The sequence below is a fragment of the Pantherophis guttatus genome, chromosome 4, assembly GCF_059756535.1.
Source record: "Pantherophis guttatus breed Tessera chromosome 4, ASM5975653v1, whole genome shotgun sequence".
Classification (NCBI taxonomy): Eukaryota; Metazoa; Chordata; class Lepidosauria; order Squamata; family Colubridae; genus Pantherophis; species Pantherophis guttatus.
Window position 1 is genome coordinate 131,504,725 of NC_142066.1, and position 26,529 is coordinate 131,531,253.

The following is a 26,529-nucleotide window of genomic DNA, read 5'->3' on the forward strand; positions in this document are numbered from 1 at the left end:
CCCTAGCCAAGGAGTCCTAGTCCTAAGAATTTCAAAATATGCTTCATTTACCACTGACATTTGAAATATATCAATTTCTTCTCTCCATGTCTCTGTCTGTCTCTCTGTATGTGTCCCTCTGTCCCCCCCCCCCTCTCTTGGCAGTTCCACTGTAAATATGTCATCTTTACAGCTTTCTTAAGATGTTTCCATTTTACAGACTGGGAACTAAGATGAAAGAATACTTGGGGAAATTGACAAGACTAACTTCCTGTTGACAAGATCCCTTGCTGATTTTTAGGCCCTTAACTTTCTACTAAAGATTTTTATTTTATCTCAAAGTTTGGCAGTGGTTTTGGCTATAAGGGAAACTCATTTTACATGTGTACAAAAGCACCTATTTTCTTCTTTGGAAGACTTTAAAGTGATCTGTCAGCCAGAGCATTGTGGTTTTTTAAATCAAGGTTTATGGCTTGACTTTTTGATCAAATCCTGCCAGTTGTAAGTTATTCCACAGCTCATGATTAATCTGTGATGTCTTGTAATTTACATTTGAATTAGTGTAAATTACATCGTGATTAGCAGCTTTAACTTGTTGCAAAGAGTACACATTCAAGCTGTAATATTAAATGCATGTGACAGAAACACATTTAGCTTAAATAGATGGGATTCACTTTCAGAAATATTTGTAATATGGATGCAGTTTGCAGTAGTTATATTTTACAGAGAAATTTTAAATATTACCACCACTGGGTTTTTTATGGCAAGGTTTGACTTTTAGCTGGATCTATTTTTTGTCCTAATATTTTGAGATTCAGCATTTGGTTGTGTGTGCTAATCTTAAAAGCAAGAAGACTGTAAAGACCAATAGTTTAGTCTCAATTATGTATTTATATAATCTTTATATTATTTTCCCTTTAAAATAACTGAGAATTTTCCAGCAGTAATACATAACTGAGGGGAAAAGACTTACTTGCAGTGACAAACCAAAATTCTTTTCATTAATAAGGGTACAGAAAGGAATATGGTCAAAACTACAAAGATACATATTTAAATGGATTGTTTCAGTAATTTACTATATAAGACTGTATGTAGATATCATTTGGGTTATATGGGAAAGACTTAAAAGCACTATTTTCCTTGTTCAATCCATTTCTGTATGTATGTATATGTGTACACACACACTTCAATCATCAAGGTTTATTTCTTTGCATGGAAGAGAATACAGTACATGCATCACCCTCTTCTCATGGGCTACTTTCATTTGGTCTTCTGTGAAAATAAATATGGTCTTTAATAAACTGAGTTTAATAAAGCAGAACCATCCTATGAAATTCTAAGTCATATGTACTGTATCTACATAGTTCTTGACTTCTTTTGGCAGATGAAGAGAGAGGAAACTGAATGTTTACATTACAAGAAATCAGCAGGTATATGTAAAAGTAATGGTTTAATGAGTGTAAGCAAGACAAAGCATAGAATTGTGCTTTTTTTCCCTTTTTCTTTTTGCAGATTGGAGACAACAAAATACTTAGCTACAATATCCCTGTACAAACATGAGACAATAGGCATATAGGATAAACACCGTCACAAATATGTAACTGATGAGTGAAGAATGGGCACATGAACGCACATACCACACATACATTTTAACCAAAGCAAAGCACAAACTGGAAGATATTGGAGATTCAAGAGACTTACAATTTCAAGCCTTCCTTTCCCACCCCCCTCAAAAAACCTGATACCTTCAGAAAACTATTTTGCAGAAAGGCTTCCAGGCAACTCATTTGTACCTGTTAATCCTTAACCAAGTTAGTACTGTACCATACACATACACATATATATTAAAACAAATTTAGTTAAAAAGCCTTCATCTGAATTAACTGATTTCTTTAGAAAGAATGAATGAAAAAGGTTCCTGCATATTTTATGGCTTTTTATATGCATTCCTGTGCTTTTTGTTTCTGGGGGGAAAAAATAACCACATATTCCAATACTTTCCCCTATAAAAGGAATAAAATCAAGAATAAAATCAAGTTGTTTCCATGTTCCTCCATTTTGTTCAATGCCTCACTTCCTTGGCATTGGAGACAATTAATTACATTGGATAAATGTAAAAATCCTGGGAAGCAGACAAGGCCCAAGAAGTCCTTTTGATATTGTCAATTGCTTCCAAGTTAGTGGGGAAGGAAACTTGCTCTCCTGCTTTCAAGGCAAAGAGCTGGTGGCTACTTTAGCAGGGCTCCCCCTACACCTGTCCCACAAAGCATCTGTCAGGGCTGAGCCAATGGGGACTTAGCCACCTTCATTGATACTGCAAGAAACACAATATTTTCTTTATAAATATATCATACAATACTGCTTCCTATTTTGTCATACACTAATATGGCGTTCTTCCACAAATTCATAATGCCATCAAAACCTTACAAAAAGAGCTTATCCTGTTTTCTTTCTTGATTTCTTTTTTCTTAAGCCAGCCAGTAAAATAAAAGGCAATACCCGCTTTTAGGTATACAGGTGTAAATCTGAACATAGAATGTCCTCCTTCTCTTCTATACCACTTTTTTCTTCTGTTGTTTTCTGATCTTTCAATGGCTTCGGTGCTGCACAGAAGTTGTGGATACAAACTATAAATCAAAATGGCTAATAAAGCAAATACATTGTTATTCACAGTGGTGTGGCTACATATGCGCATCTTTTTATGCATATTCAGTCTGGCATTTATGCATTTTGAGGTGGAGAAGGAAAAAAAAAAAACTTGCTTTCAATGAGATTTCCCCAAAACAGCAGAACCATAGTTCATAATCTAAAAGATATATAGGAAATTAATCTGGATTTACAAAACTTTCATTTGTGGTAGGTATCAATTATCAGATTCCAAATTAAGAAACAGAACAATAATGGGAAGTCCGGAAAAAACCCTCCTCAGATATTTGGATTGTTATCCTTTGTTTTTCCATGTTGCTAGTCCTTAAGAAACAGTTTGCTGTGGTGGTTGTTTAATATAAAAAAAGGTCCATCTCTTGTCCTCCCATTTAATTCCCGATCTTTATTCCTCTCTTATTAACCACCAGGCATAGACACACGTGGAATTTGCAACTATAAAGCTTAATGGTGTGATATGATAGAGACACAGAGACTGGAGCAGAAAATAAGCCATAACCTCTGCACCCAGTCTTCAGAGTCAGAAAGGAGAGTTTATGCCAGTCAGCCAGAAGAAGTCGTAGAACAACCATTGATGGATGCTTTCCGGGTTCTGTTGGTAAAGGAGGCATGGTGGTTACCACTTGGGCTGCTGCTGGTTCCATTCATAGTGCTAGAGATGTGGGGGAACTGGGGGTGGGGAGATTGCACTGGAGTGCTGGGGCTGAGCACGCAGGATGATGTGGAAGGAGCACCTCCCATGGGGCTGCCAGCTTTTTCACTGCCAGAGTCACTTTCCAGGTCCCCACTGTTGTGTAAGCCGTCTCGCTGCTGGCCCCCTATTTTCATTCTCTTGCAGGTTTGTCGCACACGGTACTTTAAAGGGAGGGGGCCGTTCTGCCGAAGGAAGTCAGAAAGGAAACCCTTGTTAGAGAGTTTATTTTTGTTTCCCGCCCCTCTGGCTCAAGGTGACCAAGACTTGGAAGGACTCTCAATATATTTACCCTTCTCCAAGTGTAAATGTAGGCTATATCCATTAGTGTGTAGTAGTCCTTCAAAGGCTCTTCTTCATACATGACATCAATCTAAGAAAAGAAATGAAAATACACTTCATTTAACATAGCATGGAGGTGTGAAAGACTATACAACTGCAACGTGGCATCTACTGTACTACCTTTATCAAACATCACACATTTTATCTGAAATTCAGAAATACATTGACTCAGTTGAGAAGATATCTGCCTTTATATCAAAGACTTAGAATAGAATGATTCAGAGAGGCCCTCTGAAATCCATTCCTGTAGGTCTTTTATCTGCTGCTGTTTAATTCCAAAAGCAATTCTTTCCAACAGAATTAAAGTTTAAATAATGCCTTTAGCTAAAACTGTTTTATGACAGGTCTTTCCCCTCACTGTCCCTTAGTCAAAAGTACCTGAAAAGCATTGGGTATGTCCATTTTGCTCCGGAGAAACTTCCTTAAATGCATTACAGTCATTGCTGCAGGACAGCGTAAATATCTTTTGCTGTTGGCCTGGGAGGGGCATTTGGTTGAGACAACATTCAAAATCTGATACTAATGTTCATTCCAATATAATAGATAGAAAGAGATGGAAACATGGTTAAAACTAGCAGCATGAAAACTAAATGTTTACTGGTGATCCAAAATCAATGAAGTAAAAAGCAGAATACATGCTCATCAGATTTTTCTTTTAGAGTTTAATTCATACAAATTTTATTCTTTAAAATGCATACACTAACTAAGGGAGGAAAATAAGAGGATGTTTTCTAATATAAAACTTATTTTTATCAGTCTTTTAAATGCCCTTGAATTGTAATTATTAAGAAGATATGCTCATACTCTGCAGAATAACTGACTCTAGTACTTAAGGAAATAAAAACTAATATGGTTTTATTTTCTGAAAAAGAAATAAAAGTGTCAAGGAACCAAGTATCTACTTACCTCCTCTTTGGCTTTCTCCTTCTCTTTGCTTCCTTTCCGTTCAGCTCTAGAAAAAGGACATATACTATAGTAGTAAAGAAAAAAAATCTATGAATGTACTAACAAAGATAAGATACTGCTTTTATAACTTACCTATTTTGGTCAAAGAACTCAATGGATAAGCTTATTATTTCATCATCTGTTATAATCCTTTTGTCTTCATCTGCAACTTCCCCTCTGTCTTCATTGGAGCCATTGGCAACTGCACAGAAATGTTCACAGTAAGTTACATTTTAAAATCCAAATCAGAAAGAGTAAAGAAAACATCAGTCATAAGATGTATGTGTTACTACTAAAATTATTTCTGTAAATAAATTTTAAAATTTTGAATGTATAAAAACATTTATTTGCTGTGCAAGAGCACTGAAATGGTACATAAATTTTACAAACTCAGCTTCTGCTTAAAAGGTAATTCTTTATAAAATCATAAACTCAGAATCTATTTTCTTTTACCATCAGCAGATGGATGAGCAGCATAAAAATCTCTTCTTCTTTTCATTTCATCTGAGAAAAAAACATATTTTTATTATTCATCTCTACACATTCTATTACTGAATTGGCTGTTCAATCTAATTGCTTACTTACTTTTAAAAAGACCTGGTACTAACTTATATACAATGTCCTGGAGAGTTTTATCAGATCTGGAATATAAAATCTAATGTTAATATTTACAATTTTCCAGAACCAAAAACAGCTTGGCTGATAATTTTTAAACTTTTAACCAGATTTGAATTGTTTTATATAAGTTTTTAGATCTATGCTATTAATCTACCTATATTTTTTGCTTTGGTAGAAAGATATCAGATTAGACGGTCACTATTATAAAAATGTAGGCATTTAATAAAAAGATGTAAACATAGAGAGCGCCAATGATATGCAACTAAATAAAGATTTCTGGAAATAATTTAACTTTTGCATTTCTTTATCAATACTTTGATAAAGATCAATGCGAAAAAATATAGGAAATTAATATGCACACTGACAATGAGAACAAAATGCAATTGTAAGTAGGAAAAGAAAGATAAAGGGAATAAAGATGGGCTTCTAATGTAGAAAAAGAAGAAAAATGACTAATTGAAATGCAAGACAGATACTTATGGAAATAGTACAGTTATGTTTCCTGAACTAATTTTTTTTTTTAGATTTACATCGGCAAGGAAGTTGCACCCAAAGAAATATAATATATGAAAAGACATAACTATGACATAAAGTATTTAGTTGTTGTTTTTCCTACCTTATGTTCAAAAGAGGCCTAGTTTTGTGAACTTGGACATCACAAATGGGACAATACTTGCTGGTCTCCAAGTAATGTACAATACAAGTCTTACAGACTGCAAGAGGGAAAAAATATATAGAATTGTGCAGAAATAAGGTTACAAAGCAGAATCAAGGCATGGTTTTCAGCTGTTATTTCTAACCCAGACCCTAAACAAAGTTAGCTGTTTCTCGGCAACAAAGGACCATATGGTCAATGAAGGAATTTGGTCTTGCGGAGCAAACCTTGCTTCACCAGGACCAAGGGACGGGAGGGCTGGCTGGCAGCAGGTCCCTTTCCCCGATGAGAAGCAACCAAGCGGGACTTACAGGAGTGCAGGCACTCGATGATCGTGGTAGCATCAATGAAATACCCTCCGCAAATCACACACATGAGATGGGGGTTGAGCTCCGTAATTTTGATGCGGGTGGTGCGATGCATTTTGGTTCAATCCGGGGAGACTCTAAAAGATGTACAAACAAAGAGGAGCGCTTTAAACACCGTGGGGGAACTTCGGAGGCGCGGCCCAACACGATTCCCTCACTTCCCCGCAGTTAAAAGTGGCCTCTCTCGGGGAAGACAAACAATCAGGTTCAGGCGAGAAAAAGGAGGTGCGAAGGCGCCGAGCGAAGAGCCTTAGCGCATGGAAGGGGCAGTGGAGGGGGGTCCTTCCAGAGCGCTCAGTCCAGCGACCACCTGCACATAGCCCTGCGCGGCGATATTCAGAAGGGGACTTGCCTGGGACGGGCGGAGGAAGCTCCTCGGGGTATGATCCACGGGCCTCCCTCCCCCTCCCCCGCGCTACCGGAAAACCGCAGATCGGGATTTGCAGAGGGTAGAACGGGACAAGCGGGAGGCGGGGAAGTGATCCTAGTGTAGGCGCGGACGTTGGTCTGGGCATTTCCGGCGAGAAGAAGGGGGGGGGGTGTTGGCGGCCGCGGTTGAAGCGGCGGCGGCGGTGAAGGAAGAAGCAAGCAAAGGAGGGGTGGCTGACTGGCTGCTGGCGGAATTGGGGCCCGCACCTCGGAACAAGGGCTGGCAGGCGGGTAGCAGCAGGCAGGATAAGATCAAGCTGGGACCCAGGAACTGGTTCGGCTGTTAGCGCGTCGCCGCCGCCAACCCAAGAGGCTCGGAACCGAGCCGCCTTCGGAACCATTCTAGCGAGGGGGTTGCTATAGCAACTTACACTTACACTTGGCATTCTGCCACCACCCGGAGCGCACCAGGGGAGAGGGGGCGGGGAGGGGCCAGGATGGGAAGAGGTGGCTTCGAGAGGAAATGGGGGTGGGGGTGGGTGGGCGCGCAGGGAACAGGAGGGCAGGTTTGGAGGCTCGGCGCGGAAAAAAGCCTAATCCCTTCAAGGGGCAACAACTGCTGCCCCTGGGGTAGGGATCAAGCAGAGGATGCGGGGGGGGAGAAGGACGGCCTGGGGGTGCCGCTGTGGAAAGGAACCGGGATCGTAGCCAGGGATGAAATCCGGGGGGAAGGATCCTGGTCGGGTATTGCTGGCGGGGCCAAAATTCCTCTCCAGTCCAGTTGGGCGGGTGGACGCGTCGCAGGGAGAGAAAGCGAGGACGCCAAAAGCGGGGCTGGCAGTAGGAGGCCTCGAGGGCGGCTCGAGTCAGCTCTGGGGTCCATGCCAGGCCGAAAGCAAGAGGCTCCTCCAGGGGCTTTCGGTTTCTCTCGGGGCCTCCATCCACGTCGGCCACGGGCAAGAAAGTGGTCACTGTTTCTTTCCCTTCTACTTTCTTCGCCTCCCGACTCCTGTCCGCAGCGCGATGCAACCTTATACTCTCTTGGATCGCCAAGGCACAGAGTTAAATGTTGGTCCCTTTCGGGTTCGTAGAGACTTTAGAGGAGCAGCAGCCTTTGCCATAGACCCGACCCGGATTCAAGAGAGTCCTAGCACACCCATCGGGCACCCGTGGACACCCCGCTCTGGCAGTCCAAGCTTGCCCGGCCGCAGATCCTAGGAATGCTGCTAATGTACCGCAGTTCTCGGGCTGCAGCCGGGAAGTGAAGAGAGCAAAGCAACTCTGAGGAAATCCTAACGCGGGTCATGTTGTTCCACCGCCCAGCAAGGAAAAATTTACGGTGGGAGGGAAGGAAGTGGGGAGGTTATGCTCAGCCGTAAGAACAGGTTCCATTCCCGCAGCCGCGGATCTACCTGTTTTACTCTGAACACACAGCAATCGGGACAAAATGTTGGACGCTTCCGAAAGAGCCCAATTTCTGTCCAATGTTCCAAAAGTTCGAGGGTAGGTAGGAGAGGGATGGAGAGTACAACTAGGATCGCTCTCCACAAAACCAATTACCAAAACTTAACTTGTTCTATGTACCCCTTCCCCAGATGGGGGGGAAAAAAAGGGAAGGAAGGAAAAAACAGAGAAGGAACGATGCCACTGCTGCGCGGAGGAAATTGCTATTTTTATCGTTTGAGGGGTGGGGCGGGGGAGGGAAGCAAAAGGTATACAAGTTTGGAGTAGAAGGGGAAGGAGAGGCTCAATAACCTTAGCCTGAGAACTGAATGTTGGCAAGGAAAACCGGAGTCTCCACGCCTGGCCTCTCCTTCTCATTCCAGAGCAGTTTTCAGGATATGAATAAAGGATATACTTCTCCACCCCAACCCCTTTAGCAGATAATTGAAGTCCTCATCACTACCACCATCGTGATAAAACACATCTATCTGTTCAAATTAAGATGCAGTAAATCCAGGGTACTTTAACCAAAAAGAAGATTAGAAAGGGTCGAGCAATTGAGCGGACTTAAATTCTTTCCCATGCAGTGAGGCACAGAAGGAGGCAACTCAATTCGTCAGAAGATACAAACACATGTTTCATTTCAGAGAAACAGAGCCTCTGCCCAAGTAGAAGAAAACTCAAATCAAGCGTGAAGCTTTGTTACTCAAAGCTTATTATTTATTACCTAAGTTAGCCCCCTCCTCCAGGATCTCGCTGGAGGTATCAACTGAATTCTTAAACCAACAATCCTGAATCAAAGCTATGGATCAGTGAAAGATCCCAGCAACTCCCATGCCCTCATTTATATACACTCACAAACAAAACAGGCATCTCGTTACCCAAAGTACTAACTTTGGGATGGAGTAGGGGCTGTTATTGTGTTCTCTCCCTGAAGTCTCCCACCTTCTTACAATAATGGTATACCTTTCTGTAGCCAAGACACAATAACCTTTAACACCAGATATTTTATTTTCGGCCCACCCCCCTTCCTAGGTATGTATTCCACCAGGAAAACAGGGAGAGATAAAACTTGTTATCATTGCCAGCTGAAGCTTGGAGGCCTTACATGGTCAACTTTGAAAATTATGGATAGTTAGGTGGATGGATGTTTTAGAAATTAATAGGCTCTAGATACTTGAGGTGTCAATTCACCAAGGCTACCTGAAATAACTTGATTTGCAGGAGCAGATCTGTAATCTGGTTCACTATGCCTTGAATTGTCACTAGGTGCCATTTTTAAAGGTGAATCCTGAAGCATGAATGACTCACTCAAAAGTGTGGATCCATGGAATCCCAGCCAAGAAAGAAATAGGTATGTTTAGTTTAACCCATATTCTCTCCAGCTAAACCCCTTCATCCTCATGGAGAGGAATAGACCTCTCCAACTAGTCTCCTCAAAGGCAGAAGCCAGTTCCTTTCTGGCTAGGCTGAATACAGTGGGTGAGGAGGCACAGCACCAACCAACTATAGTATTAAAAGATGAGTTCTCATTTACAGTGACCAGAGCAGAGAAATACACAGTCTTTCCCCTACACCTCAAAGTTATAGTTTTGGAATGCCAAGAAAGACCATTTGAAACAAACAAGTGTTGAATAGTGGGAGGCTAACAAAAACTCAAGAGGACGGTGACTGTGGATCACATGGTTAACTCTCCATTTGGAGAGAAAGGTTACTTGCAGGGAGACAAGATTGGATTAGGTGCCCCCGAGTTATTTCCCACCAGGCATTAAAACAACAAAACAAGCTGAGCTGTAGCTGGGTCTACTTTGTCAAGGCTGCGAGATTTTACACAAACCAAGTTTCCCACCCAGACACTCTTAGAGCCAGGACCAAAACCATCACATCTGGGCTAAGAAGATGTTTCGATTAACTTTCCCTTATTTAACTTGGAAGGATAAGAGATGTGAGGGAGAGGCGAAATCTTGGCTAAAGAATAGAAAGCTGCAGACGGAGTGCTTGCAAATTCTATCAACACAGCTCCCTCAATTATCCCGCATGTTCAATCTGGATATAAGAACTCCGAGAATTAAACACATAGTAACTTCTCTCATCGAAGCTAAATTTCCAGCGTCCACCTCCTCTCCTCTCTTCCAAAGCCCGGAAGAAACTCCAGCATTTTAAGCACAAATGCGAAAGGACACGCTAAGAGAGAACCGCCATCTTACCAAGCCATCTCACGCCACACAAGTATTGGCCGAACTTAAGTTAATAACATTTCTCCGGAGACCTCCAGCGGCTCGGCGAACCCTCCAGCAAGACCGCAACCCCCCGTGGAACTCATCCCTATAAAATGGGAGCGCTAGGTGGCTTTTGAACCCCCCGCCGACCCGTTTGTTTCGCAGGCAATCGCCATCCCGTGACCCAGGCAGCTCAAGATTGCACGAAGTGTCGCTCTTCAATCGAAATCTGCCTATAAACAAAGAGGGCTGGACTTGAATGGCCAGTCGCAACCGAAAATACAAACATCTTCCTTCGGGGCTGTGCATCCAGGAGGGCTCTACGACCTAGCTCCGGTGGAAAGGGAACGAAAATTTGCAAGCGTTGGTTGCGGAATGAAACCAAGCGCCTGGGTTGTTAGTGCCGCCGCTCCGGGCGGGCGCGCGCGCGTGGGGCGAACCGTGTGCGTGTGCGTGTGGCTGGAGTCGAGACTGTCAGCGCTTTTCCCATACGGAGAACACGGGGACACCGGAGCTCCCCCTCGCAGCCTTTCAAAAAAAAAAAAACCCCTCCCCAAAACCCGCCGCCAAGTCCCCATCACCCTCCGACCTCGGCTAGAAAACGCGCCCCTGCACACCTACCCGCGGGAAGAAGCTGCCGGGGGGCGACCAAAGCTGCCGGGAAAAGACAATGAAAGTTAAAAGTCGTTCAGCAGAAAATGAATGTGAGCCAAGCGGCCATCTTGAAACGAACTGCAGGCGCTGTCAGTTGCAATCAGCGTATATGCTGCCGCCGTCGCTGTTGCCGTCGCCGCCGCGCCGAGCTCCTTTTAGTTCCTGAAACAGCCCGGCGGTTCTCCTTCGGGCTCGCTCCGAGCCTGCTTGCCTTTCCCCTCCTCTTCCTTCCCGCGTCTCCTTTTCTCTCTCTCTTCTTTTTTCCCCCCACCTCGCTCGCTCGCTCGCTCACCCTCCCTCCCTACTCCTGGCTGGCTGCTCTCTCCTTCTTTAAAACGCGTAGCTCCAGTGCTGGGCTCTTAAATTATTTCCGGCCCGTCTGGACTGCCACTCTTCCTTCTCCACCACCACCAGCCCATTGTCTCTCTCCGGCTTCCAAGCCCTCCTCCCGGCTCCGTCTAAGGGTACCCCTCCGCCCCGGTCTGGTGTTTTCCCTCTCCTGCCTTCCAGAGAGCTTTTTTTCTCTCTCCACTTTCCTCTTTGTAAAAATAATAATTATGGAAATATTTGAATTATATCAGAGTTGTTGCAGTGGAAGGAGCAGGCGGGGGAGGCAGAGGTAGTGGTGGCGGTGGAGGGAACGCAGCAATGAAGGCGCACAGTGGAAACTGACACCGTAACCAAAATGGCTCAGAGTTCGCCCGCCCCGCCAGCGTCACGTGGGACTCCTCATTCCTTAAGGGTGGCCTGGGAATTAGTGTCGGTGCAGTCGGAGCCGTCAGCCTCCCTGTGACCCAATCCCGCGACTCGGACGCCTCCTCCCCCCCCTCGTGCGCCGCCCTCCCCTCCCCCTCTCCCTGCCCTCCGCCTGCTCTTCCGCCTCTCCCCCCCCCTCCAGACACGCGCGCGCGCACATACTTCGCTAGTCCTCCTTTTTTTTCCGCGGCACTCACGCGGCTGCCTGTTCCACCTCCTCCCGCTCTTCCTCCCCCCCTCCCGCCTCGCGCACTCACTCACGCGCGCACAATGCCTTATTCCTTTCCTCCCCCCCCCCGTTTCCAGCTTGCACACCTACCCCGCTCTCTACAGACACACAGACACACACACACACACAGGGCGCTCATTCCTCTCTCCCGATTTTACACGCCCTGTCACCTCGCCCGAGCAATCCCTTTCTCGCTTAAACAAGGGCACGCAGAGATCTCCGTTTGCCCTCTTTCCTCTCTTGTTCTTGGACAAATCTGCCCTTTCATACAAAAACGTACCTCCACCCCCTTCTTTCAAAGGCGTAATAAAGTGAAGGCAACCACAGACAGACCTTTGGCTTCAGTCTCTCCACCCCGAGCCTCTGCTACTGAAGCTGCTCTGATCCTTTCTCCTACAGCCTGCCTCCCCTTCGCGGCGCGCGCGCGCGCGCACACACTCACACACACAGGCACGCACACACACACACACATATTCACACACACACACACACACACACACACAGGCACACTGGCTCGCGCGCCACATGCACATACATACACACACATTGAAAAAGGTTGCCCACCATTTTAACAGTATTGTGTGGCACTCCAGTTTGCACCTCGGCGCCTTTCCCCAGAGCCTCTCCTTTGCCCCCAGACCTACTATTTGCTCTCCCCCTCACCTAGACTGTCCCACAACACCGACTTCGGTCGAGATCTCTTCCTCCACCTCCCACGTCTTCCTGGGCAACTCAGTGTTAAGACACCTCAGAAATGTTAGAAAGGCGGTCCAAGTGGTATTACAGAAGTTGGGTTTAACCGGCAGCTGAAACCGTCAACCCCGAGCGTCATCTCGGCCCTTCCACCTTCACTCCTTTTCCGTTAGAGCGGATTTTCCCGCTTTGGCATCCGGCCGCGGATTCCCAGGTGCGCGCGACTTCTCCAGCCGCGGCGCAGATCCCCTTCTCTCCTGGCGCAGCTCAGCACTACGCCTCCCTTCCCCAAGTCCTTTACTTGGTCCAAGATCTCCGAGTCCTTTCTTTTCCTACTGAATCACACAACCTTTTCACGCGAGAGAGATTCGAGCTACTTTGACAGAACCAAACTCTCCCTTCTCCACACATCTATCTTCTTCTGGGAGCGGATTTTCTCCCCCTCCTCCGAAAAGTCCAAACCCAATCTCGTTTTCCCTCAGGTGCCTGTTTTCTTTCCCCTTCTCTCGCATACTACTTCATCCCTCCTCCGTTTTTTGCCCCTTCTCAAAGTGCCACGAACGAGTACTCCGGATTTTTCTCAGCCAATAAGGTCTAGCGTTTTATTTCACCGCCTCAAAAAAACCTCACTCTTTTTATCCCCCCCCTTTGCTTGTTGTGTTGAAATCCTTCGCACAGATAACGTACTCCCATATCTACTCCCTCCCACACACACACACCCTCGCAAACCCCATCCAGCCCCTGAAAGTGCCCTGGCACACATTTTCTCGGTAAATTTTTTCCTGCCTTTGAACACGCCTTCTCACTTCCCGCCTGCCTTCAGTGTATAGATTTAGTTCACCGCACAACTCTGGCACCTCGCGTCTTCTGCAGCTGATTCTAGAAGACTTAGGTAGGGCGGTCTTCCAAATTCCTCACACCTCTCTACACACTTTCGCAATTTCATCTCACACAATTGCCACACTTCACAAAGCCCAGCTCCGGGGTCCCTGGCTGTCTGACACGCATTCTTTGTCACAAACTTTTTGTGCTGTTACATTTCCTTTTCTCTTTTTAAACATAGTAGAATCTAAACAGAGGTACCAATTTTGAGAATAGTTAGGGGCAGCATAGTCTAGCTGGTCTATTGGTCCTTTTGTGTCCATAAGAACCAACTAGAAGCTTTCCGAACTCCTCAAGATCTTTCAGCTTCTTCTACCCAAGATTGAAGGACTACCTTGTTAACACTATTCACCACTTTTTGAGAAGCAAGCAGCCTTATGATACGGTAGGCATTCCCTTTCCTAGAAAGATAGTATTTCCTTCATTTTGGGCAACTCTTTGTCTCGACAATTCTAAGGTGCCACCATTCGAAATTGTTGGGGCTCCTGACTGTCATCATTTTCTTCCATCTTGGCAGATCTTCATGGGATGCATATTGTAGGTTCCTGGGTAGATGAAGATGGAATGTTATTATAGGAAGGAAACCGGCATCAGGAAATGACCAGATGACAAAGAACTGTATTGGAGAGCCCTAGGATTAATCCACTTTTCTGAAAGATTAGCTATCAAACTCACTCTGAAGTTAATAAACTGCCTTGTTCCTCCATGCCTGGCAAGCATCCTGATATCATTCTGTTGTCAACCATTTGATATTAAAAGTATCATCCAACCATCCAAAAGAGACTCTAATGAAAGACGGCTTTTTCACTATCCCCTGACAATTTGATCCATATGAATGTGTTAATTTGGATACAATATTGTCACTCTCAGATCCTGCAGAGATCGGGGAAACTAAAGACAATGGTTAAAAAATATCCTTATATTCATCTCCAGGAAAATGATGGAAGGGGAAAGGAAATATTCCTGGAAAACATTATTCCACATTGTGTTAAACCTCCACCAGAGAAGGAAATCCAGGTCAGGATCATGCTGTAGATTTCACTCTACAATTCTGTTCAATCCAAGATTTGATTAACTTTCAACTTCAGAGCAACATATGAAGCAGTCAAATGGAAAAGTAGGTCCCACCACTTTTATAGACTTTCCCTGTCTGTGTTTAGGTTGGGGAGGGAAGTATCTTAAGTGGGAATGGCTTAGCACTCTGAATGGAATCTAAGTGGGACCACTATAAGGACCTGGTCCTCCCTTGATCATGATCAACCAGAAAAAATCTTTCCTTAATAGTCTTTCTTGACTTGTCACTCTCCCTCAAATGTGTTGGAATTTCAATCTCCATCATTCCCTGCAAACATATAGGCGGCTAGATATAAAATACAGTTGGAAGGCAACAATTTATGGAAAGCTATCTAGCAAAATATGAACCAGAAAAGAGAGTGGTAGTACTGAGCAAAATATTTAGTGAAAGAAAAGCCATTATTCCCAGACTATCTTATGCTTTCAAATGACCCAAGGTTAAAAAAAAATCCACTTTGTTCTTCCCATCCATTAAAAAAATCCTGTTAGGGAGTACAAAATATGAAGACCTTCTTGCTACTGTGCTGCAGATGTGGTTCTCTCCAGATGCTCTGGACTTTAAATTTTGAAGGGTGGCTAATGCCCAGAGCTGGAAAATTTAGGCTAAGGCATTCTGTTGCTTGCACACCCTCATGGCTATGAAGATGAGGAGGATCATCTTTTCTCACTATGGTGAATTAGTGGAACAACTGCAGTAGATGGCAGGTTATTCAAGATCCTTAAGCAAGCAACTTTTATGTAGCAGAATTGTTGTTGTTAAAAAGTAACAATCAGAGCTATGGTGCTGAGTTTCCTTCTACCTCCTTGCAAGCCACATTTTGTACCTCAGAACATATTTTGTACTACACCAGAGAGCTAGAACCAATGTATATAGGGAAATTTTTCTAACTTGGTGGCACCATAGAACAAGTTTAAATTCCTTTGCCTCTGCATCCTTATAGTTATTGGGATAATTCTCACAACTCTGTCTCATCTAGATTTCCCATCCTCTCCACATAGCAAAAAGCACTTAGAAGATGGAAGGAAAATAAGAACTAAGTCTTTGTGCATCCCACTCTCCAAATACACCAGACTGACACTGTTGCCTTTCTTCTTGGCTAGGTGTATAATTAATAAGTTCAACCCACACTGTGACTTGGAGATAAGATTTTTTGTTTTGGGAAGAACAGAGCCATGGAGACAAGACTGGTCATATTCTATTTATAGTCACTCAACTCCTGCAATTCAGAACACTCCAACAATTTTCTATTTACAGAAATGATTGAATATTTAATAAGTCAACCCAAGTTAAAGGAGATGAATGAATGGATTTTCCCAATTTTTCATGTAAATAACTCTATTAAAAAAAAAAAAGGTGTGTGTGGGGGGAGGAAACAGCAGAAACTGGCCTTCATCAAATGAGGTGCAAGCAAGGTGATAATTTTATTACAGTAGAATGACTGTAAACCCAGACCTCTATACCTCTTTAACATGAGTTTTGTAGAGCAGGTCTTCTTGGAATAATGTAACTGCTAGGAATCCAATCCCTCCCAACCCATTATTATAATCAGATAAGACACACAAATTAGATTTATATTCTCATTTATTAGATAATGTAAAAAATGGTAAAATCAAAGGTATTTTTTAAAAAGGGCAAAACTGAAACACAAGCAGATATTTTAAAAGTGTATAGCTATCTAAAAAGATATGTTACAGTTAAACAAGCTCAACAGTTTTATTGCACACAAACTTGTAATGTTATATAGAAAGTAAAAAGTCCATTTCTGTTTGATCAAACATATATCACAGTTCCATTAAATAAAACCAAGAAAAAAAGATCATTGTATAGCCAAAGAAGCAAGCATTTTCTTTTCTTCTTCAATCCAGTTGATTGCCAAGTCTGCAATTATAGTTGAGTTGTTCTTTCTAGACTTTTAGCTGCATCTTTTAACTTTCCCACTAAATCCTAAAATATAGAATAAGAGCTTGAGAAAAATATTTTGCTGTAAATAACTAATTCTATGCAATATTAGAAGTTTCCAATGATTTAAGAATGCATTTTTTGCCATTGATATTTTTAAGAAATAATGAAATGTCTTTATCAGAGTATATCATGAATGTGCTTTATTACATACAAAATAAGAGTTTAAATTGGGATTGATAGGTTGATAAATACCTAACATAAATTTTATTTTTCTTATTTATCAAATAACACAGAGAACAATATAAATTCCTAGTTTAACAGAATATAAAGAAGTAAACAATCTCAACAATTTTGAGCCTGTAATTCTAAATATATCTAATAGAACCCATTGAAACATATGAAATGTGATGTGATGTGTGTTTTACATACACACACACACACAAATTTTGAAACAATATGAAATTGTAGACAGTTGCTTATTTCTTAATTTCTCTGATTTTGTCTAATTTATTCCTTTTTTTGTTATTGCTTATTAGCTAACTAATAAACTTACTCCTAATGCATGGGGTTGCAACTTTATATTATTAATTATTCTCAGATTAGTTGCTTTGATTTTAGAGTAAATTAGTTGTGGATAATGGGGACTCAGATATCAGTGTAATTTAAATAAAGCCAAATAAGTCAAATTTCATGCTTATATTATATTATATTATATTATATTATATTATATTATATTATACATTCAAGTATATAACATAAGAAATGAAGTTCATCTAATTTAACACATTTGAAAGTAGTTCACCCATTCTGCTAAAAATAATATTTTTGTGTGGTGCAGACACTTAATATAAATCAACTTGAAATCTCATATTGAAAAAGTAGAAAAAGTAGTATTTCTGTAGCATTTTATATTTTGAAAGATGAGACACACTGAAGTATTCTATATTTTTTAGACTTTTATAAGGTCTGGTATTATTCAATATCAGTGCACAAAAAAGTGAGGAATAAATACCTGTAATTGCTCCATAGAACAACTAAAATTAATGTCCTGATGAGATCTTGAATCATTATTCTAAAATAACAAAATCCCAAACATTAGTTCCTAATAAGTGTCAAAAATTAAAACAATCATAATCTACTAATATTTGAATTTCTGGATTGATGTAATACCTCTACTTTTAAGGTCATCAAATAGGCAGGGCGATAATTTTTATGAAGTTGATTAGTCTAAAGACAGAAAGAAAAAAGTAAGTTTTGCAAATTAAATAGAAAAAAAGAAATTAATACACACTTTATTTAAATTACCTTTATTTGATATTCCAAACGCCAACAAACATCAGTTATATGGAGTGGACATCTGCCTATACTGAAAACATAATGAATATCTATTAGGCTAAGATATGTTGAACCACAAAACTGTTGTGAGATTTTATAGGTAACAAAGATCAGTAAGAGCAATTTATTAATTGTGGTTTCATGGACTAAGTTACCCCAATTAGATAACTTGTGAATACATTCATTACTTTTAAGATGCATTTGAAAGATGGATGATCACTATAACTTCCTTGGACATACCTTCCCAATATGATTTCCAAGGTATCCTTATGTTTCTACAAAAAGGAAAAGGATAAAAATAGAGCATATAAACTACTACAGATTACACAAAACTTAATAGATGGTATTAAAAAGGATAAAATTTGTTTGAAAACCTGATATTCAGTGCAAAATTTTTCAATTCTTTCTCTGTCAAGTTTACAGTCTTCCAGGTAGGTACTAAAAGGAAAAGTAAGATGTGTTAACCAATAAATCTAATATAAGTCAAACATATTTTTTTAAAGTTGAAGAGTTTTAGGATACCTTATAATAGATTGGTCAGCTTTTTGCTTTCCAGCTTCTATTATACAAGTGGTAGTTGCTGCATGGCAGTATTTTAATATTGCTGGGTCAATATTTTTCAAATCTGGGTAATCTAAAAATAAATGAATGGTAGATAATATATTTCAGGAGGATAGATAGATAGATAGATAGATAGATAGATAGATAGATAGATAGATAGATGGATAGAATATCCCATAATATACACATATATATGCTCCATGCAATTATAGCAGCTGAGCAAACAGAAAGCTATTATATTGATAAAATTTACAGTTACCATTCTAAACACAATATTGGGGGAAGGATTTCTTTTCATGGATCTCCCTTCATAAGGAATTAAAATATTGGAATTTGAGGTTTCTTTCATTTCAAATGTGAATAATTTCCCCAAGATCTGAAACATGGTATTAGTTATTTCTAGCAACAACTAGATCTCGATTTTTCCCCAGCCAGAAAGTACAGAAGAAAGGAAAGGAACTCAGCCATTACCCCAGCAGTGTCTCCTGTATTTTCCCACTCATTGCCATCCATTCCTTAAATTCTGGCAAACAGAATTTGGGCAGATTGATGAATGTCAGTAGACATTTATATTTTTAGAAAATTGCGATCTTCTCGCTCTAGAGGAGAGGAAGAGTAAAAAAGCCTTTTGCCAGTTAGGGAAGAGACTTATCGAAGTCTAGATAACAGTGTGGAATTATTTGTTTCTGAGTGCTAGAGGGAGTTAAGTGTGTAATTTCGCTTTTCTAACAATAGTGTTCAGAATACCGTGACTCTAAACCTCCCCCTTCACAGCTCAACTTTTCTGATTTTTCCTTTCCTTTTTTTCGCCGCGTTCCATTTAAGAAATCCGAACTGCTTTTCCAAAGTTGCAATTCAAACAAGCACCTATCGGAGGCCGTGCGTATTCAGTTCCAGCTCCCGCAGAGCTCTTCTCCAGGCAAACGGCAAACTAGAGCCGTTTTTCTCTTGCGAGAGACGGCCGGCCTACCCTGAACAAACCGCGCAGTTTGGCAAAGCAGCTGATGAAGCCCAATCGCCGGAGAATTTCAATTTGAAGAAACAAACAAACAAAAAATCGAGAAACAAAAGCATCAAAACAAATGAGCGGCGCTTTTCAGCTGCGAGATTAAGAACAATTCATTTATTATTGCCACCGAACAATTGCAAAGAATAATATCACAGTATCACATGATCACAACAAAACCTGCGGGATCCAGGTCCCAAACCCAACTCGGTGCTTTCCTCAAGTATATTCACCCGCTTGCTACTTTGATTTTTGCAAAAATTACTCCCGACTGTCAAATGTACTGGGAATGCCTCGCCGGAGCAGGAAAATTAAAAACAAAAAAGGTGGAAACCAACTGAGCACGACCGCCAAGAAAGGCGAAGGAAACGATCTCCAAATGGCATCTTCTCTCTCGGTCTGCTTTCGGGAGAGGGAGAGGCTTTACCTCCGCTTTTAGGCCATCAATAAGCGAGAGGCACCCTTGCATTTTGCAAGGAAGTGACAACCGCAGGGAAATGGAGGAAATCAGCAACCAGAGCTGCAAAACCCCGAAAGAAACAAAAGGAGGGAGAGGGCGCAGCGCACCATCTGAGCCCGGCTCAGCGCGGGGGAGACTTCCTGCATTTGACGGGAAACGGCTGTGGCTGCCGCAGCGAAGCAGGCAGGCGTCAGGACTAGCTATAGAGCAGCGCCGAAGCAAAACCGACCAGCCGTGCAGCCGCCACGCTTCCCTAGACAAGAGCCCAAGTCTCCTTTCAGCGAGCAGCTCTCTTCCTTGCCGGCGGACGGAAAATCGAGCCCGGGATCTAGCACTCACCGAAAACGGCCTCCTCGGCCTGTCCACTGAGCAAGCTCTGGAAGGCAGCCTGGAGCAGAGCCTGGAAAGCTCGGAGCGAGAAGCTACCCGGATCAGCCAGGATCTGTAAGCCGCTTTGCACAGGCTCCGAAAGCTCCATTGTGAGCTGAGCTGTGACCTTCGACACGCCGCCCACGTGATAGCCGCGCTCAGCTGATCCTGCAGCCGAAAGAAAGCGGTGGCGGCGGCCGTTTGTTGCAGATCCGGATGGGTGACTCCGGCTCTGCTTCCTTGCTTGTGGGATACCTATACTAAACTCTAAACCCTTTCCCTGCGATCCCATCTGCCCGTTTCCATTAAGCTCTTCGGTAGTGTTGTATTTCCTATCTCAAATACAAGGTCAGCCATCTTCCTTTTCTTCTCGGTGCAAAAGACTTGGTCCGGCTACATATCTTAACATTTTAACCTTTTAAAGGATCGTGGTCGCGATGCAATAGAGGAGGAGGATCGAAATCGTAATTTCGATTCTTATATGGAATCGGCCCGGAAAAATGATTCAAACAGCGTGGCTCACAGTATCTAGCTAGCTCTGAAGGCTCAATAGGTTCCTCCAAGCACGCAACAGGCCTTTTGTTTGGAGCTGAATTTACGGACAAACAATTTTATACGTTCAGAACGGTAAAATATATCCTACACCTCAAAAGACATTGCAAATTAAAAATGATAACTGTCGTTAAATATCTCCTTTCATTCTCGTGCGTCTAGCTGTTGTTATTTACATAATATTTTTTAGTCTCTCTTACATGCTGGCAGGATGTCATAACCTACACATCCCTTACAAATGGCCATATTTCCTTATTTTCTTTTCTCTGAATAAGACAAATATTTTTGCTATCATTTATCATTGTCTAATAGATTGCAGCATTTGAGATTTAATTTTATGTAGAACATTAAGGTAAAGGGCAAGGCATTTTTGTATACAGTACATAATTTTCTTGAGTTCACTCATATTCTGTAAATATGAAACTTGACTGATTTTTTAATAAAGATAACATTCTATGATTGTATCCTGCTTCATATTTGCATTTAGGTTAACAGACAAAGTTAATTAATTCATATAATCAGTGAACTTAACACAGTAAGAAGTATGCTTGAGAATTGGAGAGTAAGATTTATGTTCAAATCAAATCTATCTATCTATCTATCTATCTATCTATCTATCTATCTACCTACCTACCTACCTACCTACCTACCTACCTACGTATTTTTTGGGCTGTACTCCTAATTAAACTATTATGACTAATTTAGTTGAGTTGAACATATAATTATTAAAACATTAAGGCAAGTTGACAGTTATGTTTGATTATTTTTTATGAACCATCTTGGTTGCAAAGATGTCTAGTAAAATATTGTAATTAGAATTTTTTAATAAAACATTAAAATCAAATTAAGAGTCACATTAAAGAAAGAATATTACTTGTTTTGAGTGAGTGGATGTGGACTGCTAACGCAATTCCCCTTAAGTCACTTCTGTAAATTTCAAGTGGATTTTTTTATTTGTATGACCACTCCGTTTGTTGATTTTTCAGCATTTAGCCAATTATGAAGAGCAGAATTTCCTGACTGATATTTGGAGGGGTGGCCAAGGAAATTCCTTGATTGTAGGCTTTACTAGGAAGGTGAAATGAAGAGGGCGGTGGCAAAGTACCTACAAGAAAACTATACCAATATGTCCATGACAGAACTTGAGTTAAAGAAAATATTTTTGGTTGTGGTTGTTCTAAATAACTAAACTAACTTGGTAGAAGCCTACTGGTAAATAAATAAATTGAGTTATAAATAGCAATATCTGCTATTTTCTTGTGGATGTGTGAATTCATCATTATTTCTTTTTTTTAATCTTATACAAACCTCAGGTATCATTTGATCTTGTTATTTGTTTATTCATATTTATAGTAGGCCTGTTATAAACAGATGGCAAGGGTACTGAACACATATTGCTATACAAAATAATTCAGGCTGCTTTGGGGAGTCAACCCTGTTCAATTTAGTGGAACTTCTACTTAGTTCATTTAGTGATAAATGTTTCATTAGTTTTGAAGGGATCATGGATTCCACCATGATTAGGATGTTCCCATGGCAACAGGTAACTCATTTTGCATTCCAAATCCTAATGCAGCTGTGGTTAATGTACTATTCAAATTTCTAGTGTTGCATGAATATATCTATATGTCTCTATCTGTCTGTGTATGTATGCATGTATGTATGTATGTATGTATGTTTAAAATTTCATAGGTATACCTGCCAATTCCCATCATAAATAAATCACAAACCCCCATGTTTTGTTCAAGCAAAATTTCCTTTAAATGTGTTGGTTTAACTTTCTGGGATTCAAAGACCTTTTGTTGTGTTTGCATTATTTTACCAATATTGTGACTAGTCTCTACAATGCATAGTGTTTCTTTTGTTTCACGTATTGCTCTGCCTACAAAAGGAAAACCACAAGTCCTCCTTACATTATGACTACCACATGGAAATCCCCCATAACAAAATATTTAATGCTACTTTGAAAACTTAATAAGACTGTTTCACATCGTAAGGTTCTTTCAGACAAGCCTAAGGGAATAAAAATAGATAATGGCTGCATTTATTATTATTTAAAATTAACTATCAGCTTGCAGCCTGTTTTCCTCAGGGTAATTATAAAACAGAATCATGAGTTTCTATTGAAAATACTGCATAGCATGAACTGATTAAACTGTGGCATAGCACATATCTGGAGTTTTTAAAATGACTGTTTTGATTCTTTGGTTGTTAATAAGGAATTAATATTTTAGTAAATAGGATCTGACTTTCTAAAGTCAGGGAGGAATTTTTTGTATTCAATTTTGAATTATTTCATTTTTTTCCATCTGGGGAGATTTCTATTTAAATTTTTGCACTGTTATTGATACTGTTTAAATGGGACTAGTGGGTTAAAAGAGAAGTTATCAGTCAGAAACAATTCTTGATACTCATTTTAGATACGATACTGATTTGGGCTTTTGGTTCTTATTCATTCAGAGGAAAAGAGGATCTATTAAACTTGATTCTCAAATAACTGAGTCAATTGATGACTCAGTGATTCCATAAACTTTTAGCCCACTGACTTAATGATTTTATTTATATGTACATGGCATTGCTTTAATATTTAAAAACTATTTAAAAACAAGCAACTTTTTAAGTGTTCTCAATCTTTAAAATTGAGTGTTGAAATTATAAAGAAAATAAAATCCTTATAAACTACTTTTATGCTCCTTTTTATGGGAAGAACGCTGCAATTTTTAATATACACACATGTTCATAATTATAATTGCAGGATTTATAATTATAATTCTTTGATGTTATGCAAACAGTGTGAATTATCTCGCTATTATAGTTATCCATGATGATATTTTTCCCAAATTAACATTACAAAAATATTAAAAATTATCCTTAACTTTGGAGATGATATTTGCCTTTCAAATTGTAGTGCAATTTAAAATCTGAAATTCTTACATATATAATTGCTATATATGTATATATGCAATTTATATAATTGCAACACAAGCAATTACTGATTTATTTTCCCAGAATTTTAATTTTTAATCTGAACTCATTATTTTTAATTTATCAATTAATGTTTTCATTATGTTAAATTTGGGTTTTTTATAAGTGGCCTAGAAATACAGAGACCATAATAAACATAACAGTTTTAACTTCATTTTTAATTTTTGGAAGAGTAGCTTTGTTTCTTAAAGAATAAAAGTATTGTTAATTAAGTAAAAGAGACCAGGTAAGAAAAAGGAATTTCAAGAGCAGGAAAAAGTGAATACTAGGGTACATACTTTTATTTTCTTTTAAGTATGGATTCAGTAGAATAGTTTTATTTTAAGTATGGATTCAGTAGAATAGGTTCATGCTAATCTTAACTCTTTTGAGATTATGGACCATAAACACATTTGTCTCATTTTCTTTCTCTCCATATATAGAATGAAGCTGTTTAAAGAAACAAGGAGGGGCAATTTGAAAGAAATATTGACTGAAATACAACATCATTTATAATACCACTTTCTTTTTTTACATTTAATGCTTAACAATAAGAATGTCTGAGGTTACTTAGGATGATATTTTTACTCACTGTCTGGAATGGATTTGGTTAAAGAGAATCCTAGAGCTAGTGCAGCACTGAGCCTCTTTATTATAGTGAATTCTAAAAATCCATTTTGTAAAGGTATTGTGAAGGAAATAGTGGCATGAGCAGGACCAATTCATAGAACCTTCTCAGCTTGTTCCAGGCCAGAAGGACCATGAAACACTGTTTAAGAAATGTTGCACCAGATCATTTCTAACAAAACATCTTAAAGTAGTTTGAGGCTCAGAGCTTTTGGAAGGAAGTCAATAATAAAATAAGTATAATTCAATGGATTTTTTTTTTCAAATTATCAGAGATGGTGTTTGTTCAACAGTTCTGTTTAGATTGATACTTTTTGATATAAAGTATGTTCCTTATGATGTAGTTTATTCTACATGCAAATCAATCAAGCCTTAGTACACATGGATTACATATTAGATAGCTATCATATGTACATTTACCTTGAAATCAAGTTTATAAAACATTTAAGGGTGCTTTGTAAATTATCTTGGAGACAATGCAAAGTATTTTTAAAAGATAAAATGGTTTGAATAAAAGGTACAATTATTATACATTCAACATTTTAAAAATCATCTTTTAGAATGATTTTTATCTCACCAAGAAGCATTGACAAGCAGGCAAGCAAGCTGACATATCTGATCTGTTGTGTTAACAAAATAACATTTTTATTATATTATCTTAGATTTAATATGATCAAAGCTATTGGAGAAAAATATTTTAATTTGATTATAGGTATTAGAGAAAAAATGTTAAGCATTTTTTAAGTTAAAAAATATTCATTGTTTGTTTAGCTAGACCCTGATGCCCATTTATCCTGCCCAAGATGTTTATTTCTAAATACAACCTGTAAGCCACACTATATTTATGTGTCTCAAAAATAGATGCATTACGGGATTTTTTGTTAACTTTTTAATTTTTTCCCACTTGAGGTTCTTTTACCTATAGGACATACTATGAAGGACTCTAATCTTGCAAAAGTATGAGCACCCTTATTTTTATAAATACAATAGAAATACATTTCTCAAAGAAAAATGCAACTGACTTGACATAGTTGGAAGTCTGACTGTTCCGAAGTGACCAAGGATTATCAGAAAAATTACATGTACAAAGAATGTTCACAAATAAAAAATGCACCAAAGTTTCATATTCCACTTAGGACATAATTATTAAAATCAATAATTAGCAAATCAATAGCAGCTACTATTTTGCTAGTAAGTTGACCTGTTTTTATAGTATTTGCTGCCATCATTTTTTCACTTGCCAGTGACTGTTGACAGGTTATTAGGGTTTTTTTTCAACAGATTAGTCTCCTTGCTTTGCAGCCTCTGAAATTTATCATTTTTATACAGATTCTTAAAGGAACTAGTCATAAATATCAGGGAGACCATAACTGCTCAATTAGTAAATGGAAATTGTATTTTTTACATGTTTAACGGGTTAGGTGTGGGAGCTACTTCTTACAGAAGTCTTAAGTATTACAGTATATCTTATCTCTTGAGTAAAACCACAATATTGTGGCCTATTTAAATACAACATAGATTGTAGTTGGAAAGTATCACTTTGTTCAGCACAGGCACTAATCTGAAGGAGTTTAAGATAAATACTAAACACTGTTAGATTTGTTTAGAGAAGTGAGACCACACAATAGCCACAATCTTTTCTAACAAAGATTATGCACTATGAAGACAGTCTAATAGTCATACATCAGCATAGAAATTCACACACACAAAATTATTTTTCAATAAACCATGAAGAATTGGCAGATTTCTAAGGTCACAATTTTTTAGAAAAATTATGGACCCTCTACAGAACATGTATTTGCTTTTCTCTGCATCTTTTAATGGCTTACACTAAAGCTTAGATTCCCATCTGTTTTTGCTAATGATTTCTGGACCAAAGAGACAATAATAATCATGGAGAATGTCCTATCCATAATAGTTTATCCAAAGAGGAACAACTCTCAACTCCAACATCTGGGACTTTATCTCCTGTGAATTAAACCTTTGGTGCATACAACATAATGCTTTGTTAATTATAATTTCACGAAGCAAAAAATATCACTTGTACGCATTGAGGTAATATTTTTATTTTGATACTTTGTTGTCATCAAAATGAAAGTTGAGGAGGGAAGGACTTTGAAACCACAAACCTATTGATGCTGCCAAGTTTTACTTTTTTATATCGGAAAGAA

At 39.7% G+C, this 26,529-nt stretch overlaps 2 protein-coding genes across 10 annotated transcripts; both read right to left on the reverse strand.

Moving 5' to 3' along the window:
* Positions 1-1,410: 1,410 nt before the first annotated feature.
* BMI1 (BMI1 proto-oncogene, polycomb ring finger) lies at positions 1,411-13,193 on the reverse strand. Of its 8 annotated transcripts, none has more exons than XM_087892815.1 (10): positions 12,596-13,193; positions 6,206-6,339; positions 5,856-5,952; positions 5,207-5,262; positions 5,075-5,125; positions 4,715-4,823; positions 4,583-4,628; positions 4,055-4,153; positions 3,627-3,707; positions 1,411-3,519 (listed from the first exon to the last, which is right to left on the reverse strand). In XM_087892815.1, the coding sequence occupies exons 2-10, from the start codon at positions 6,315-6,317 to the stop codon at positions 3,187-3,189; spliced, it is 984 nt and encodes a 327-aa protein (XP_087748941.1). In that variant the 5' UTR covers positions 6,318-6,339; positions 12,596-13,193; the 3' UTR covers positions 1,411-3,186. The 8 variants fall into 8 exon arrangements, with proteins under 8 accessions (XP_087748941.1, XP_034258187.1, XP_087748940.1 ...); XM_034402296.3 differs by having other exon boundaries at positions 4,055-4,195; positions 12,596-12,707; XM_087892814.1 differs by lacking the exon at positions 12,596-13,193 and adding an exon at positions 12,266-12,400.
* A 2,952-nt stretch (positions 13,194-16,145) lies between these two features.
* COMMD3 (COMM domain containing 3) lies at positions 16,146-21,225 on the reverse strand. Of its 2 annotated transcripts, XM_034402300.2 has the most exons (8): positions 20,186-21,225; positions 18,342-18,453; positions 18,194-18,257; positions 18,060-18,094; positions 17,790-17,850; positions 17,655-17,711; positions 17,497-17,556; positions 16,146-16,526 (listed from the first exon to the last, which is right to left on the reverse strand). In XM_034402300.2, the coding sequence occupies exons 1-8, from the start codon at positions 20,505-20,507 to the stop codon at positions 16,467-16,469; spliced, it is 771 nt and encodes a 256-aa protein (XP_034258191.1). In that variant the 5' UTR covers positions 20,508-21,225; the 3' UTR covers positions 16,146-16,466. The 2 variants fall into 2 exon arrangements, with proteins under 2 accessions (XP_034258191.1, XP_034258192.1); XM_034402301.2 differs by lacking the exon at positions 17,655-17,711.
* Between the last annotated feature and the right edge of the window lie 5,304 nt (positions 21,226-26,529).

What these genes read in the sequence shown, in the direction of transcription:
- BMI1 (XM_034402296.3), bottom strand. Translation starts at nt 6,317, where the DNA reads ATGCATCGCACCACCCGCATCAAAATTACGGAGCTCAACCCCCATCTC. An exon ending in CATCGAGTGCCTGCACTCCT is followed by an intron (nt 5,953 to 6,205) that starts GTAAGTCCCGCT and finishes TCCCTCTTGCAG; the next exon opens with TCTGTAAGACTTGTATTGTA. An exon ending in GAGTTCTTTGACCAAAATAG is followed by an intron (nt 4,629 to 4,714) that starts GTAAGTTATAAA and finishes TCCTTTTTCTAG; the next exon opens with AGCTGAACGGAAAGGAAGCA.
- COMMD3 (XM_034402300.2), bottom strand. Translation starts at nt 20,507, where the DNA reads ATGGGATCGCAGGGAAAGGGTTTAGAGTTTAGTATAGGTATCCCACAA. An exon ending in GGCCGAGGAGGCCGTTTTCG is followed by an intron (nt 18,454 to 20,185) that starts GTGAGTGCTAGA and finishes ATTTATTTTTAG; the next exon opens with ATTACCCAGATTTGAAAAAT. An exon ending in TGATGACCTTAAAAGTAGAG is followed by an intron (nt 17,557 to 17,654) that starts GTATTACATCAA and finishes TTGTTATTTTAG; the next exon opens with AATAATGATTCAAGATCTCA.